Raw genomic sequence first — 14,056 nt, forward strand, 5'->3', positions numbered from 1 at the left:
CCAAAGTTTGGTCCCATTAGTCATAAAGCCAGGGGCAAATTCCTTAGAGGATCAAGGAGGGTGATTTTTGCCGGAGAAGATCGCCATCATCCTGATCTCCTTGGCAACAAGACAGCACCATAAGTGAAAACATTATCAAAGAAGTGATGGGGAGTGATTCCACAGGAGCAATTTTCTAAATAGGTGGTTGGCTGAATGAAGGCAGAGTTGGATTTTGCAGCATTATTGGCGGGGGTTTTAAAGAAAAGGAGATAAGGGCTGGTCAGGCGGTGAGAGTGAGGGATAATTGATAGCGTCTGTGTTCCATTGATATTCTCTCATTATCGAGGGAAAGCAAGGAAGGGTTCCAGTATGTTTCATGGCTCTTTGGTGAAATTATGGGAGGAGATGGGGAGAAGCCTCATGGAATAAATGAACATGCCAGGTTGTGATCTGCGTGGTGAGGTTAGGTCACAATCAAAGATGTGGTGAGGCTCAAATGAGACAATGGATGTAAAATGCCTTGCAAAACTCAAAACTATGTAGAAATGCCAGTTATTATTATTATTGTTAATAATATTATTATTCTTATTCTGCAGTCACTGGGTCTCCAGTCTGGTGACAACTTCATTCCCTGAACCTTCTAATGCACTCAAGCAGTGTTACAGAGCAATAAAGAGGTATGCTGGAAAAAGTTTAACTACCAGGCTCTCTGAAAAATATATCCACATATCCATAAATACTTGAATGCATACACACACACACACTTTTAAGTTTAATCTGCATTATTAATATTTTATTAAGCCTAGAAACCAACAAAAAATAAATCAAGCCCTGATTTGAAGTGATTGGGCTTTCCGAGGTGTAAATGCTCATGGTGAAAATTTAACAATGAGCTCTCACTAGCTAGTTAGAGCTGGCTCTAGTATAGCCCTAATTATAATGCATTTTCAGGGAAATATTATATAGCATAATCCTGATAACTGATACTTCTCTGGCACTGGAAGATTTGCGAAGATCCTTATTGGACATTATTTCATTTGGTTGTTTAACAACAATCCTTTGAGTTTGCTGCTCTTTTTATCCTCATTTTGCATATGGGCCTGAGAGAGTGCCTGGGATCATACAGCTTATAAATATCAGAGCTAGATTTTGAATCCAGACCATTCTGGTGTCAAATCTAATACTCTAGTCAATGCTCCAGGCTGCCTGTATATAAAGCTAGTACCTGCTTGGATAGCTGTGAGCACTGGTCGCATTCAAAGTAGCCATTTTTCATAGACCTAAAAGTTTCTGCAGAACTAATAATTCTCAGTTTCAGAAAGGATTAAATTGAAGCCATTCAAGACAATTCTCTAAGAAATGAGAGAAAAACTTGTACGAGAAGCCCACTCCAGGAGCCTGTAACCAAGAAGATTTCCTTTTTCCATCCCCTATTCTTCCTGTGCCCACCTTTTTTTTTTGCTCATTGGAGATGGAGTATATGTAGCTCTGGGATAGAAATTTGCTATAATTCACATTAAGATCTTTGGATTCTCTGAGCATCAGAGAATAATAATAATGTAATAAAATTGTAAGACATCATTAGCAAATAGCTTTGAGGTCAGAACTATTTTCAATATAAGGGATAGAGACTAGACCTGTAATTTCATTGGTACAAGGAACACCTGAGTGAAGAGACTTTCTCTATAGACATACCTCATTTTATTGCACTTGGCTTTATTGCACTTTGCAGATATTGGGTTTTTTTTTTTTTTTACAAATTTAAGGTTGAGTAAGTCTATTGGCACCATTTTCCCAATAGTATGTGTTATGTCTCTATGTCATATTTTGGTAATTCTCGGAGAATTTCAAAGTTTTTCATTATTATTATATTTATTAGGGTGAGCTGTGATCAATGATCTTTGATACTATTGTAATTGTTTCAGGGTACCATGCACTGAGCCCATATAAGATGGCAAACTTAATTGACGTGTTTGTTCCGACTGCTCCCACTGACTGGTTGTTCCTCATCTCTCACCCGGGGCCCCCCTATTCCCTGAGACACAACAATATTGAAATTAGGCCAATTAAAAACCCTACGATGGCCTCTAAATTTTCATGTGAAAGGAAGCAGCATGCTTCATTGTTGTCTTATTTTAGGAAATTGCCACACAGCCATCCTAACCTTTGGCAACCACCACCCTGATCAGTCAGCAGCCATGCATATTGAGGCAAGACCCTTTGCTAGCAAAAGGATTACAACTAGCTCAAGGTTCAGAAGATGGTTAGTATTATTTTTTTTTAGCAATAAAGTATTTTTAATTAAGTTATGTACATAGGTTTTTAAGACATAATACTATTACACACTTAATAGACTATGGTATTGTGTAAACATAACTTATATGTGCACTGGGAAACCAATAATTTCATGGGAATCACTTTATTGAGACATTTGCTTTATTGTGGTGGTCTGGAACCAAACCTGCAATATCTCTGAGGTATATCTGTACTTAGAAACAGGTTGGTACCTTTTCTGCAAATTATAATCTTAGTCTAATCTAAAAGCAGGCTAGTGGGCTGCCTCTGTAGGGACTGTGTTCCCCCTCACTAGAGATTTTCAATGGAAGGTTGGTTGGGTAAGTCATAGGACTTCTTGGTCATGTAGGGGTTGGGTGAAACTTTGAGGTCCCTTCCAACTGTGAAATTGATGATTCCCCATAGCAACCATGGGGTAGATAGTATAAACAGCATTATCTCCTTTTTATAGGTGAGGAAATTGAGACTCCCAGAGACAGAGAGACCTGTGGTCAAGAGGCAGAGTTAGAAAATGATGCCAGGATTCTGACTCCAAGTCATTCACCTCCATCATATCGCTTCTCACTATGTACTGTGTTTCCTCTCTGTTGTGCCACCATAGTTTTGCTCTGCACACCTTGTAATCCTCAGTTGTTGAAATGACATTTTTTTTAAATGGTAGAAATTTGAAAAGAATAAGATACAGGAGCCCTGTAACAGGAATTGTATCGGGGGTGGAGGAGGGTGGGGAACCAGAATATTGTCTACCATTAAGCTAACCAAGGTTATAAGTTTCATTACACCTACTATTATTTTTGAGAGGCAGAATAGCATAGTAGACAGTGGCAGAACTGGCCTCTGACTCAGAAAGACCTGCATTCAAGTCCTGTTGGTGTCTGCTGGTCCATGTTTCTAGTCAAGTCACTTAACTGCTCAAAGCCCCTGGGCAACTTGGTAAAATTAGCATAAAATGCAGAATAGTTGCCAATATGAATTAGTAGAGGGAGTTTCTTCATTGGAAGCTCCCTATGCCAATGAAAAGACAGGTCCGGTCCAAGCTATTATCTTTGGAGAGACATGGTTTGATATAGAATATAGGCATTCTCCTCTGGCTATGATGGGAACTTGCGGTACTTTGGAGCCCTGGGTTAATGGGCATTTTATAGCATGTAGACAAACCTTTTGCTTATTCTTGTCAATTCTTGTCTTGACAAGGATAACATGAATCCATGAAATCTATAGAGAATTTTTCAATAGTCTCCGCCTTCTTCCTCACTGTGCCTTCATAGGAAAATAGATTGATGAGAATTTCACATCCTCTTCCTGTACCTGCTCACCCCCTAGTGGAAGTGCTAATAAGCAATAAAATAATTAAAAGATAGACAGCTGATGAATGGAGCTGTGATTCCCCAGCCTAGAAGTCCTCTTCTCCTACCAGTAGAGGGGAATGGGCTTTCAGAAATCTGCATATGGATCTCTTCAGCATCCTTCTCTTGAGTAAGGCACTTCATGAGGTCTGTATTAAAATTAGCTATGTAGTATTTTGTAGGTTTCATGGTAGTTTTTACAGTAGTGTAGCTGATAGAGGGCCAGTGTTGGAACTGGGAAGGCTTGCGTTCAGGTCTTACCTTTGACACAGACTAGCTAACTTCTCGGTTACCCATGCAATTCTCTAAAACTGCAAATTGCATAGTTGTTAATCTCTCCTGGCATTGGCTAATTTACATCAGGCATTACCTATACTGACGAAGTTACTGGCCTGGACCCTGGCCCTCTTCCCCAAAAAGTCATCTACCTGTGTTAACATTGACAAGTCAATGGGACCTCAATTTCCGAGTCTGTCCATTGACAGGGCTTGGACTAAGTCATCTGTGGGATCCTTTCCACGCTAAGGTTCCATTGGTTTTGTGATTCATCTTCTTTCTGGGCCCAGTAATATACTAAAACAGGCACACCATTCAATCAACCCCATTTAGAATCATGGCGGGGGAGGGGGCAGAATAAAGAGGGAGGGGCACCGCTGCTGAGCCCTGTTTCCTTGTCTGTCAGAGAGGGAGTCAGAACCAATGCTCTTTTAAAGGTCCCTCCCAGCACGGATTGTCTGTTGTTCTATGTCATTGTCTATAACTCCTGCTGTTCTGCTGTGTAGACATGTGACAGAGGACAGAAGAATCCTGAGGCTGCAAAGTATACTGAGCACCCCCACTGTGTTTGTTCCCTAAACTTGAGAAACCACACCCATTAATTATATAAAGGCAGCAGAAAGAAATAAACTGATGTTAAAAAAATTTCTTTTTCCTCCTGTTAAAAATTAAAGGAATCAAAAACCTTTTGACTTAGTGTTTACTTAATAACCCAATGTCCTACTAATTGTGAGCAGTAATTTGGCTAGAGATGTTATAACACGTGTGAAAGTGTTCAGGATTTTCTTTCCTATGTAATCACCCCCAGCAAAAAAAAGAGGTGCTTTCTGGCAGCAAATGACCCAGAATGTGGAGCTACAGTCCTTCCAGTTGATTAAAGCTCCTTGCATGAAGGGCTCACAGCAGTGTGATATCCTCCCATCACCTTTAGAAACAAACTTGGGGCAGCTTCACCAGAGAGAAGGATAAGAAAGGAATCACCCACGTGGCATCTTTCTTGATCTCTGCAGTCTTTTCCCCATGTAATCAGCTTCATTAATTTAGAAGGATTATCCTTCCAGCCTGCCCATGGCATGTCAGGGGCAACCCGACAGAGAGAGTATTTTTAATAGCAGTCCAGCATAAAACAGTCGGGTAACAGCAATCATTTTACAAGACATTTTCTTCCTACCTCATCTTAAGGTACAATGCTAATGATGGCTTGTGTATGTGTTGGTTATTTCCTTCAAGAAATTTTAACTGTGTTGTGTTCATTGTATGTAACTAATCTCTTAGAAGAAAGGGGGCTGACTTTGGGATTAGGAAGACCTGGGTTAAGGTCCTGATTCTGGTTCACACTAAATGTGTGACCATGGGGAAAGTCTCAGCCTGTCAGTGCCTCAGTCTACCATCTATCCATATTGAGAAAAGAATTTGTGTAACTGGAAATTCCTCCACACCAATAAAATAATATAACCAGATCCCTTCCTCTTCTCTCCCCAATATTCCCATGATGTAGAGAAGCTTTACACAAAATCCTTGTGTTTAATTTTGTTCTAAATTCCATATGAAAATGATGAGAAAATGAAAAATCTGGACTTAGCCTCTCACTGTGGAACCTATTTTGAAATTCTTCTAAGGAGTCTATAGGTAGAAGAGCAGTGCTCATGTGTGAACCTATTTGGCTAGATTGAAGGGAAGACTTCATGGCTGAGTGTTGGAGAAATAGAGAAACTCTCAGAAGCACTAAGGAAGGGCGAATAAATAAATATTTTGAAAAAGAAAGAAAAGGAGAATAGGAGCTATTTTTCAGTCATGTCTGACTTTTAGTGACCCCATTTGGGGTTTTCTTGGCTTTACCATTTCCTTCTCCAGCTCATTTTGCAGATGAGGAAACTGAGGCAAACAGGGTTAAGTGACTTGCCCAGAGTCACCCAGCTAGTTACTGAGGCCAGATTTGAACTCAGGAAGATGAGTCTTCCTGACTCTAGGTCCAACCCTTTATTCATGGTGCTACCTCACCGCCCCTAATAGGAGTCACAGACCCATTTTATAGGTCCCAGTGTACTATGGGACTTTGAACAAACTGCTTAAATTTCTCTGGGCCTCCACATCTGCAAAATGAGGACATTAGATTAAATGATCTTTAAGGTCCTTTCAACTTCCTTGATTTTATAGTTCTGTAAAAATTCACATCTCTAATAATAAATAATTTCTCAATATGGCAACTCAACCCAGGACTTCTGACTCCTAAAGGAAAAGAAGGAAACATCTAGACCACCCACTTGGTAGCCATCACAGGCAAACTTTACCCCCATGAGTCACTTTGAGGACATACTTGAATTTAAAGATACCCTGGCACACAGGCAAAATTCTCTCACCTTGGGAAATAATCTCTATTTGCCTACCCCAAAACTCTCCTTTGTGGGACTCTACCCCCATCTCACAAAAGACTGTCTCACTTCAGGAATTTCTTCTACCAGGATCATGTTTCCAGATTAGAAGAAAACCTGACTGCATTTTCCACAAGCACCAGGGATAGTCTTCTCTCTCTCTGAAGATTGTTCTTCTTTTCTCAGGAAAAAAAAAAATCAAACTTGTTTTTTGGGACACCTTTTGTCTTCATTGGATAACCTTTCCTTGAATGCCCCTGTGGGATCTCCAGCCTGGCATCATAGAGGATTGCATGAAGCAAATAGCCAGTCACTTTATGCTCAACCCTGGGGAAAAAACATTTACTCACTAGGAAGAACTGATGAACTGATAACATATTTGGAGCAAACAACCTATCAACCTCAGAAGCTATGGGATATGGGTTGAATAAACCCTCAGCAGGCCCCAGGTTCCTGTCTGTCAGATAACAGCAAAAGAGTACAGCAAATGCAGGAGGAGGTTTCAGTTACCGGCCCTCTCCCTACTCATGTCCAGTTAACCAGGGTCAGTCCAACCACTGCAGTACTAATAGGAATGTGTCCCTAGGCTACAAGTTTTGCTTTTCCATGAGACCCCTGAAAACAGATCCCCTCCCCTTCTCACTCCATGCTCAGGTCACCTACCTTGGTTACATCCGGAATATTAAAGGATTTTTTAGTATGAGCGACCCAACCCACAATCCCGATGTCTAGTGGAAAAACAACTTCTTTGTCAGGAGACACAAGGTTCTCCTCCAGTGTGGAGGTTGGGGTGACATTAAGCAGCCTCGACGCCACCTCTGGAATTCCATTGCGTGATCGGCAGATGAACATGCTACAGCGGTCTGCAGACAGCAGCTGGCACAGCCTCCTCAGACCCTTGTGTACCACTGCCTCCATGCTGGCTGCTTCATCTTGCATGTTCTGTAACAACTCAAAGATCAAGGCTGATTCCTCTACTTGGGTCATCTCATTAAAGGAGGTACTCTTCTGGATGGAGGCTGGGCTGCCTTTGAAGACTTCTCCCAGCACCTCCACCCTCAGCTTCTTGTCAAAATACTCCTTAGCAAACTGGGGGTTATTTACTAGGTATTTCTCCACGTCCTCCTTGGTGATCTCAGCCATTTTATTTGCTTTTTTTCTTCTTGCCTCTGAAGAATCGAGTTGCCTATGAAACGTTAACAGCAAGGAAGGCAACTAGCAGTAACAGCTACTGAGGAAACGGTGAAAGCTATGGACCACTCTCCAGTGGAGACATCTTGCAGCAGCTCCCCAACCTTCTGAAAGCCCAGAAGTATGACAGAAGGTGCTGGCTTAGTGGACTCTTTGCAGGGTAGCCTGGAAGCTGTGACTTTGCTGTTCAGGACACTAAGCCCTGTAAGCACAATTAGCTTCTAAATCCTAAGAGAATCATTTGAGCATCTTAGACCAAGCCATTCTTAGACTTCAAATCGCAAGCGAATATGTCACAGGTAACGGCCTAGCACTGGTTAACGTCTTCAGCAAGGACAAAAATCTAGAGAATTTCACAAATCGTATTTATTCAGTATTCTCTTTACAAAGTGACTGCCTTTTCACTAAAGCAAAGACTACCTTTAATTTTAAACTTCTAGTAAGGGAAACTATATGGATTTGAAAAGTGTGTTTTAATTTATCAAATCATACTTCAATCAGGGTGTGAGTTTGGCAGGCCATTTTCAAGTGCCCTTAATTTTAATCAAGGAAGAAAACTTTTTTTGAAACAAAATCTATTAATGATTTGACTGTGAAATTAAGTTGTAATGGCATAATATATAGGATGCGAGTAGTACAATTTTTCTCCCTTAGAATTCAGCAGTATATGTGTTTAACTAAATATTTGTGATACATCGATATTATGGCTAATTACATAATACAAAATAATACCCACAACAAGGTTGAAAAATGAACAAATCCATTGTGTTTCTGTTTACAATCCTATTGTAAACATGGTTTTCTTTACTCTCCACATTTTAAGAAGACATCTATTGCTCTGGTCATGGATGGCAGCCATAAACCATGTCGTTAGTTCCCTAATCAAAACCAAGCATAGTGCACGGCATATAATAGATCTTTAATAAGTGCCTGCTGATTGAACAGTTGATTTTGTGTATATCTTATATTTATTTATTTGTGAATGTTATATCCTCCTAGTAGAAAGCAAGCTCTCTCAGGGCAAGGGACTGCATGGTTTTTGTGTTTCTATACCCAGCCCCTAGGATAATTAATGCTTTGCAAATTGCAGATACTTAACAAATGTCTGTTAAATGAATAGTGGATTCTGTTGAGACTTTCCTCAGGATGTCATCCACGACATGGGTGAGCACCTTTGGAAATCATTTGTTTACCTGTGTGATACTTTGATTTTGAATTTTAGCATATTGTTGAACAAAATTATTGCTGTGGTCTAAATGTTGTGGAATATTAACATATACATGGGTGGCACCTTGTGTGAAGAGGATCTTTAAGGTTACATTCTGCTCTCCTGAATCAATGCTTTTTTTCGGTTAATTAATAAAGGATAAACATGATAGGATATTATATTTTGATTATGTAATAATCTAGGGCAAGGGGTGAGCTGACCACAAAATCTTCTGATCTTGAATTAGTTTCTTTTCTTCCTAAACACAAATCCCAGGGGATTTTGTGGCCAGTTTGCCATTTGCCCTGGGTGGTTACAATTATATTCTCTATAGCCTTATGTCAATTGTTTAACTATGAAGCTGTGGCTTATTGTAAAAACAAAAACAGAAACCTGCCTATGAACGTCTTCTTGTTTCCTTCTAATATTTTCACTACGAATGCCTTTATTGCATTAATAGACCAGTCTTACAAACTCTACAAAGAAGATAAAGTAGGTATATAAGTTATTAGTACATCAGGGCATGACTTGGTTCTTGGAAGCTATGCCAAGTCAACAGAAGCTTATCAGGTCTTACTGAAGCTGGAAAGATTTTGATCAGAATCCCCGAAGTGTGGCCCATTTGAGTAACGGCCTACTTAAATATAGAGAACCTCATGACCAGGAGATGGAGACTTGATGATGAATTTTTTCGGCCATTGTGATTCATGAAACAGATACCAACATCAAATGACACTTTAGAGAAAAAGATGAAAAGCAGAAGACATGCCTATCCAACCCAACCTATTAGCAATTTCAAAAAACAAGGACTATTTAATAAAAATAATATCATTAAAAAAACAAAAAAACAAAAACAAAAAAGGGGGCAGCTAGGTGGTACAGTGAGTAGAGCACCAGCCCTGGAGTCAGGAGGACTTGGGTTCAAATGTGGCCTCAGACACTTGACACACTTAATAGCTGTGTGACCTTGGGCAAGTCACTTAACCCCAATTGCCTTGTCTTCCCCCCTCCAAAAAAATGAAAACAGAAATAAAGGTAATATCATTGCTTATCACCTTTTCTTTGAAAAGTTTCAACTATGTGTAATGATCCCCACAATAAAGGCGCTGAAAGAACCTAGATATTACATCAGCTAGCAAACACTGTGTCTTATTGTTAGCAGAGACATGGTAGTCGAGGGCAACATTAGTATAGAGTTCCAGCTTATTTGCAAAAAATTGTGGAGAAGAATGATGTAAAATCAAAAGCATCATTGCCCCGCTAACCATCCAAAAATAGGAATGGAAAAAAGAACCAAAACATCTACTTCATTGATGGAGCCTTCATGGACCCAGTGCAACCTCCATGTCACAATGATATACTGGAATAGGACTTTTGACTATATAACTTTCATAAAAATATCAGTTTTAAAAGTCTGCTCCAGATAACCAAAAAAGATAATGAATTTTAACATGTATTTCCTTAGTGTATAGGTGTAAAATAAAGCAGGCTTCTGAAAAATGTTTTTTTTTAAGTTTAACTCTAATTCAGAAAGCATCTAATAAAAATAATAATAGCTTAAATTTACATGGTACTTTTATAAAAACTCATATTTACATAATATCTTAAGGTTTATAACAAAAGAATTAAATTCTCGTAAGACAAAAAAAATGTCTACACAGCGTTTGGCTGCGTGCCAACTAAGTGGCTTACTCTTTTATTAAATATCAATTTAATCTGTGAAACAGTAGTTTGAATCCTAGAGTATCATAAATGCATTTTATTACATTTCTTTGTTTTTTTATGTTATATTGTATCATTTTATTGATAAATTGTTGCATTAGTATTTCTTCTTGAAACTGTTTTTTCACAAAACCGTGTTTGCCAAAAACATTGTTTGGAAGTAAAAACAAAGAAGTAGCTGAGATCATCTGAAATCACCACCTTTCAGTTTCAGCCTTGGCCTAGTCCACTGATTCCTTGGCCTAGTCCACCATTTTGCAATGCTCCTTCTTCTCCCTGACCCCTAGTCTTCCTCTTCCCAGCACACACGTTGAAACCAGGAGTTCCAGGCGATCTCATAGCACTTTTTTCCTCTTAACTGAGCTCCAACGTGAAGCCCTCTGATTGGAAGAGAACGGGGAAGAGAAAGAGAAGGAACTGAACATTTATCAAGTAAGCATCTACTTACTATGTGCCAGGCCCTGTGCTAAGGGCTTTATAGACATTATCTCACCAGATCCTCCCAAAAATCTTGTGAGGAAGGTGCTATTATGATATCCATGTTACAGCAGAGGAAACTAAGGGAGACAGAAGGTAAGTGACTTGTAGAGGGACACATAGCTAGGAAGTATCTGAGGCTAGACTTGAATTCAGGTCTTCCTGACTTCAGGCCCAGCACTCTAAACACTGAACCACCCAGATACCTCTGATTAGCTTTGGTTTAAATGGAGAAATGGGCATGGCTAGGCCTTTCCATGGACAATATAGTTGGGGTCACTACAGAGATAAACCAGATGCTGTTCCATTCAAGCACACCGACAACCTAATTTTCTAACCAAATGAATTAAATTGATTGATTGCTTTGGTGTAATTGAAAGGATCCCAGAGAAAAAACAAGTCAAACTCGTTGTTAGCTTCCATGCCACCAAAACACAAGGCAACTGAGTAAAGTTTTTATTTTTCAACTTGGTTTTGGCATCTTGTAAACAGAGTCTGGGGTTAAGAGTATATGGTCCAGACTACACATGTATAACCTATGTTGAATTGCTTGCCTTCTCAAAGAGGTGAGGAGGGAGTAAGGGAGAGAGTTGGGAACTCAAAGTTTTAAAAACGAATGTTAAAAATTGTTTTTACATGCAACTGGGAAATAAGATATACAAGCAATGGGACATAGAAATCAATCTTGTCTACAGGAAAATAGAAGGAAAGGGGATGAGAAAAGGTGTTGGGGGGGTGATAGAAGGGAGGGCAGACTGAGGGAAGGGGTAATCAGAATGTATGCTGTCTTGGGGTGGGGGAAGGGAGAGATGGGGAGAAAATTTGGAATTCAAAATTTTGTAGAAGTGAATGTTGAAAACTAAAAATAAATAAATTAATTAAGAGTATATGGTCCATTCTCTGTCTTCTCTTTCTCTTGACTGCCATTTTGGAATGTCATTGAGAAGTTCGATTCATGCTCAATGGACGTTTAGTTACGTGTCCACCGGTCTTAGATCAGGGCTAAACATTTTTTGTTAAGTGGAATGATGCATAGTGTGATATGATTAAAAAAAAGCACTGGAATTAGAATCAGAAAACCAGGATTCAGGTCAGGATTCATCACATACTTGGCTGTGTGACTTTGGGTAACCCACTAAACTAATAGATTATAGTAGGTAGAATGTTCAATTTGCTGTTAAGGAGATCAGAATTTAAATACTGCTTCTGTAACCTGCAATTTGTGCTGTCGTTGACAAGTCACTCAATCTATATCAGCTTCAGTTTCCTCATCTCTAGAATCGGGATAATGGAATAAAATACCTGTCATACCTCCCTCGCAGGGTTGCTGTGAGGCCTAAATTAGATACTCAGAGTCCACCGCAAACCTTAACTTATACATAAATCTATATAAGTGCATGAGGTAAATGTGAGCTAGTATTAAAACACTATCTATGCCTAATGTGTTATCATTATTGTAGTTATCTTTCAGTATAAGCAATCCAAATCTGAGTGGGTTTTTTAAAGCATTTTCTAGGAACCAATTTTCTCTAGTGGCCCAATGAATTGAGCACTGGGCCTGGAGTCAGGAAGATCCGCGTTTACATCTGTCCTCAAACACTTAGAAGTTGTGTGACCCTGGGCAAGTCACTTACTTTCTGCCTGTCTCAGTTTTCTCATCTCTAAAATGAGGATTATAAAAGTATCTAACTCATGGTGTTGTTGGGAGGATCAGAGGAGGTAAAAATTGTAAAATGCTTAGCACGTAGCAAGTGCTTAATAGGTATATTTTTTAGAAAAAGAGTAATGTCTTACAATGAATTTAACATCCTCCACCAAGTCAACATATATTTTAATTCTCAGTGACTTTAATGAGAAGGTAAGCAGAGGGAAGGAAGGTGAAAAACATATTGGAAATTATGTTTCAACATTAAGAAATGAAAGAGAGAAGGTGGCGGCTAGAAAGCAGGGACATGCCTAAAGCTCTCCCCCAGGACCCTCCAAACACCTATAAAAATGGCTCTGAACAAATTCTAGAACTTCAGAACCCATGAAATAGCAGAGGTAAGCAGGGCTCCAGTCCAGGACAGCCTGGATGGTAGCAGAGTAAGGTCTATCGCATGCAGCTGGGAGCAGAGCGGAGCAGAGCCCAGTGGGCTGCGCAAGGACCGACCAGACCGGGAGCCGGGCGGAACAGGCCCTAATGCCCTGAATCAGTGAATTGTGGCAGTTACCAGACTTCTCAACCCACAAACACCAAAGACAACAGAGAAGGTTAGTGGGAAAAACTGCAGGGGACAGAGTGAAAGGAGTTCGCAGTTGGGCCACCGCCCTGGGGGCAGCAGAGGTGGTGAACCTACAGAACTACAGCTGCAGTTGCTTCTGGCCCCAGGCCCACCTGGTGGGAGGAATTAAGTGGCAGAACAGAGCAGGAATGCAGAGCCTGCTCAAATCTGAGTCACGGTCCAAATTGGCGGTTCTTGGGGGAGGAGGAGCACTGCTGTGGCAGAGTTTGCTGTGTAGAAAAAGCTCTGAAAACAACAGCACAGGCCCTCAAGCTTGGGACAAAGCACTCTATACTGTACAAGCAGTCATACCCCAACAAAAAAACTCAAAGGTCAGGTAGTTGGCTGGGAACATGGCCAGGCAGCGAAAACGCGCTCAGATTCAGACTCAGACTTTGGAATCTTTCTTTGGTGACAAAGAAGACCAAAACATACAGCCAGAAGAAGTCAACAAAGTCAAAGAGCCTACATCAAAAGCCTCCAAGAAAAAACATGAAGTGGTCTCAGGCCATGGAAGAGCTCAAAAAGGATTTGGAAAAGCAAGTTAGAGAAGTAGAGGAAAAATTGGGAAGAGAAATGAGAGTGATGCAAGAAAACCATGAAAAACAAGTCAATGACTTGCTAAAGGAGACCCAAAAAATACTGAAGAAAATAACACCTTAAAAATAGACTAACCCAAATAGCAAAAGGGCTCCAAAAAGCCAATGAGGAGAAGAATGCCTTGAAAGGCAGAATTAGCCAAATGGAAAAGGAGGTCCAAAAGACCACTGAAGAAAATACTACCTTAAAAATCAGATTGGAGCAAGTAGAAGCTAGTGACTTTATGAGAAATTGAGATATTATAAAACATAGGTAATCTTTCACAACATTAGTATCATGGAAGGGTTTTTAAAATTTTTTTAATTTAATTTATTTAATATATTT

The 14,056-nt window shown here is 39.9% G+C and overlaps 1 protein-coding gene across 1 annotated transcript in view; it reads right to left on the reverse strand.

Moving 5' to 3' along the window:
- Nucleotides 1-7,414, reverse strand: part of PDE6C (phosphodiesterase 6C) — a 72,080-nt gene extending 64,666 nt beyond the window's left edge. The window contains exon 1 of the mRNA XM_036736535.1: nt 6,935-7,414. Coding sequence (XP_036592430.1) covers nt 6,935-7,414 — 480 coding nt within the window. The remainder of the gene's footprint in view (nt 1-6,934) is intronic.
- Between the last annotated feature and the right edge of the window lie 6,642 nt (nt 7,415-14,056).

The sequence above is a fragment of the Trichosurus vulpecula genome, chromosome 8 (genome assembly GCF_011100635.1).
Source record: "Trichosurus vulpecula isolate mTriVul1 chromosome 8, mTriVul1.pri, whole genome shotgun sequence".
Lineage (NCBI taxonomy): Eukaryota > Metazoa > Chordata > Mammalia > Diprotodontia > Phalangeridae > Trichosurus > Trichosurus vulpecula.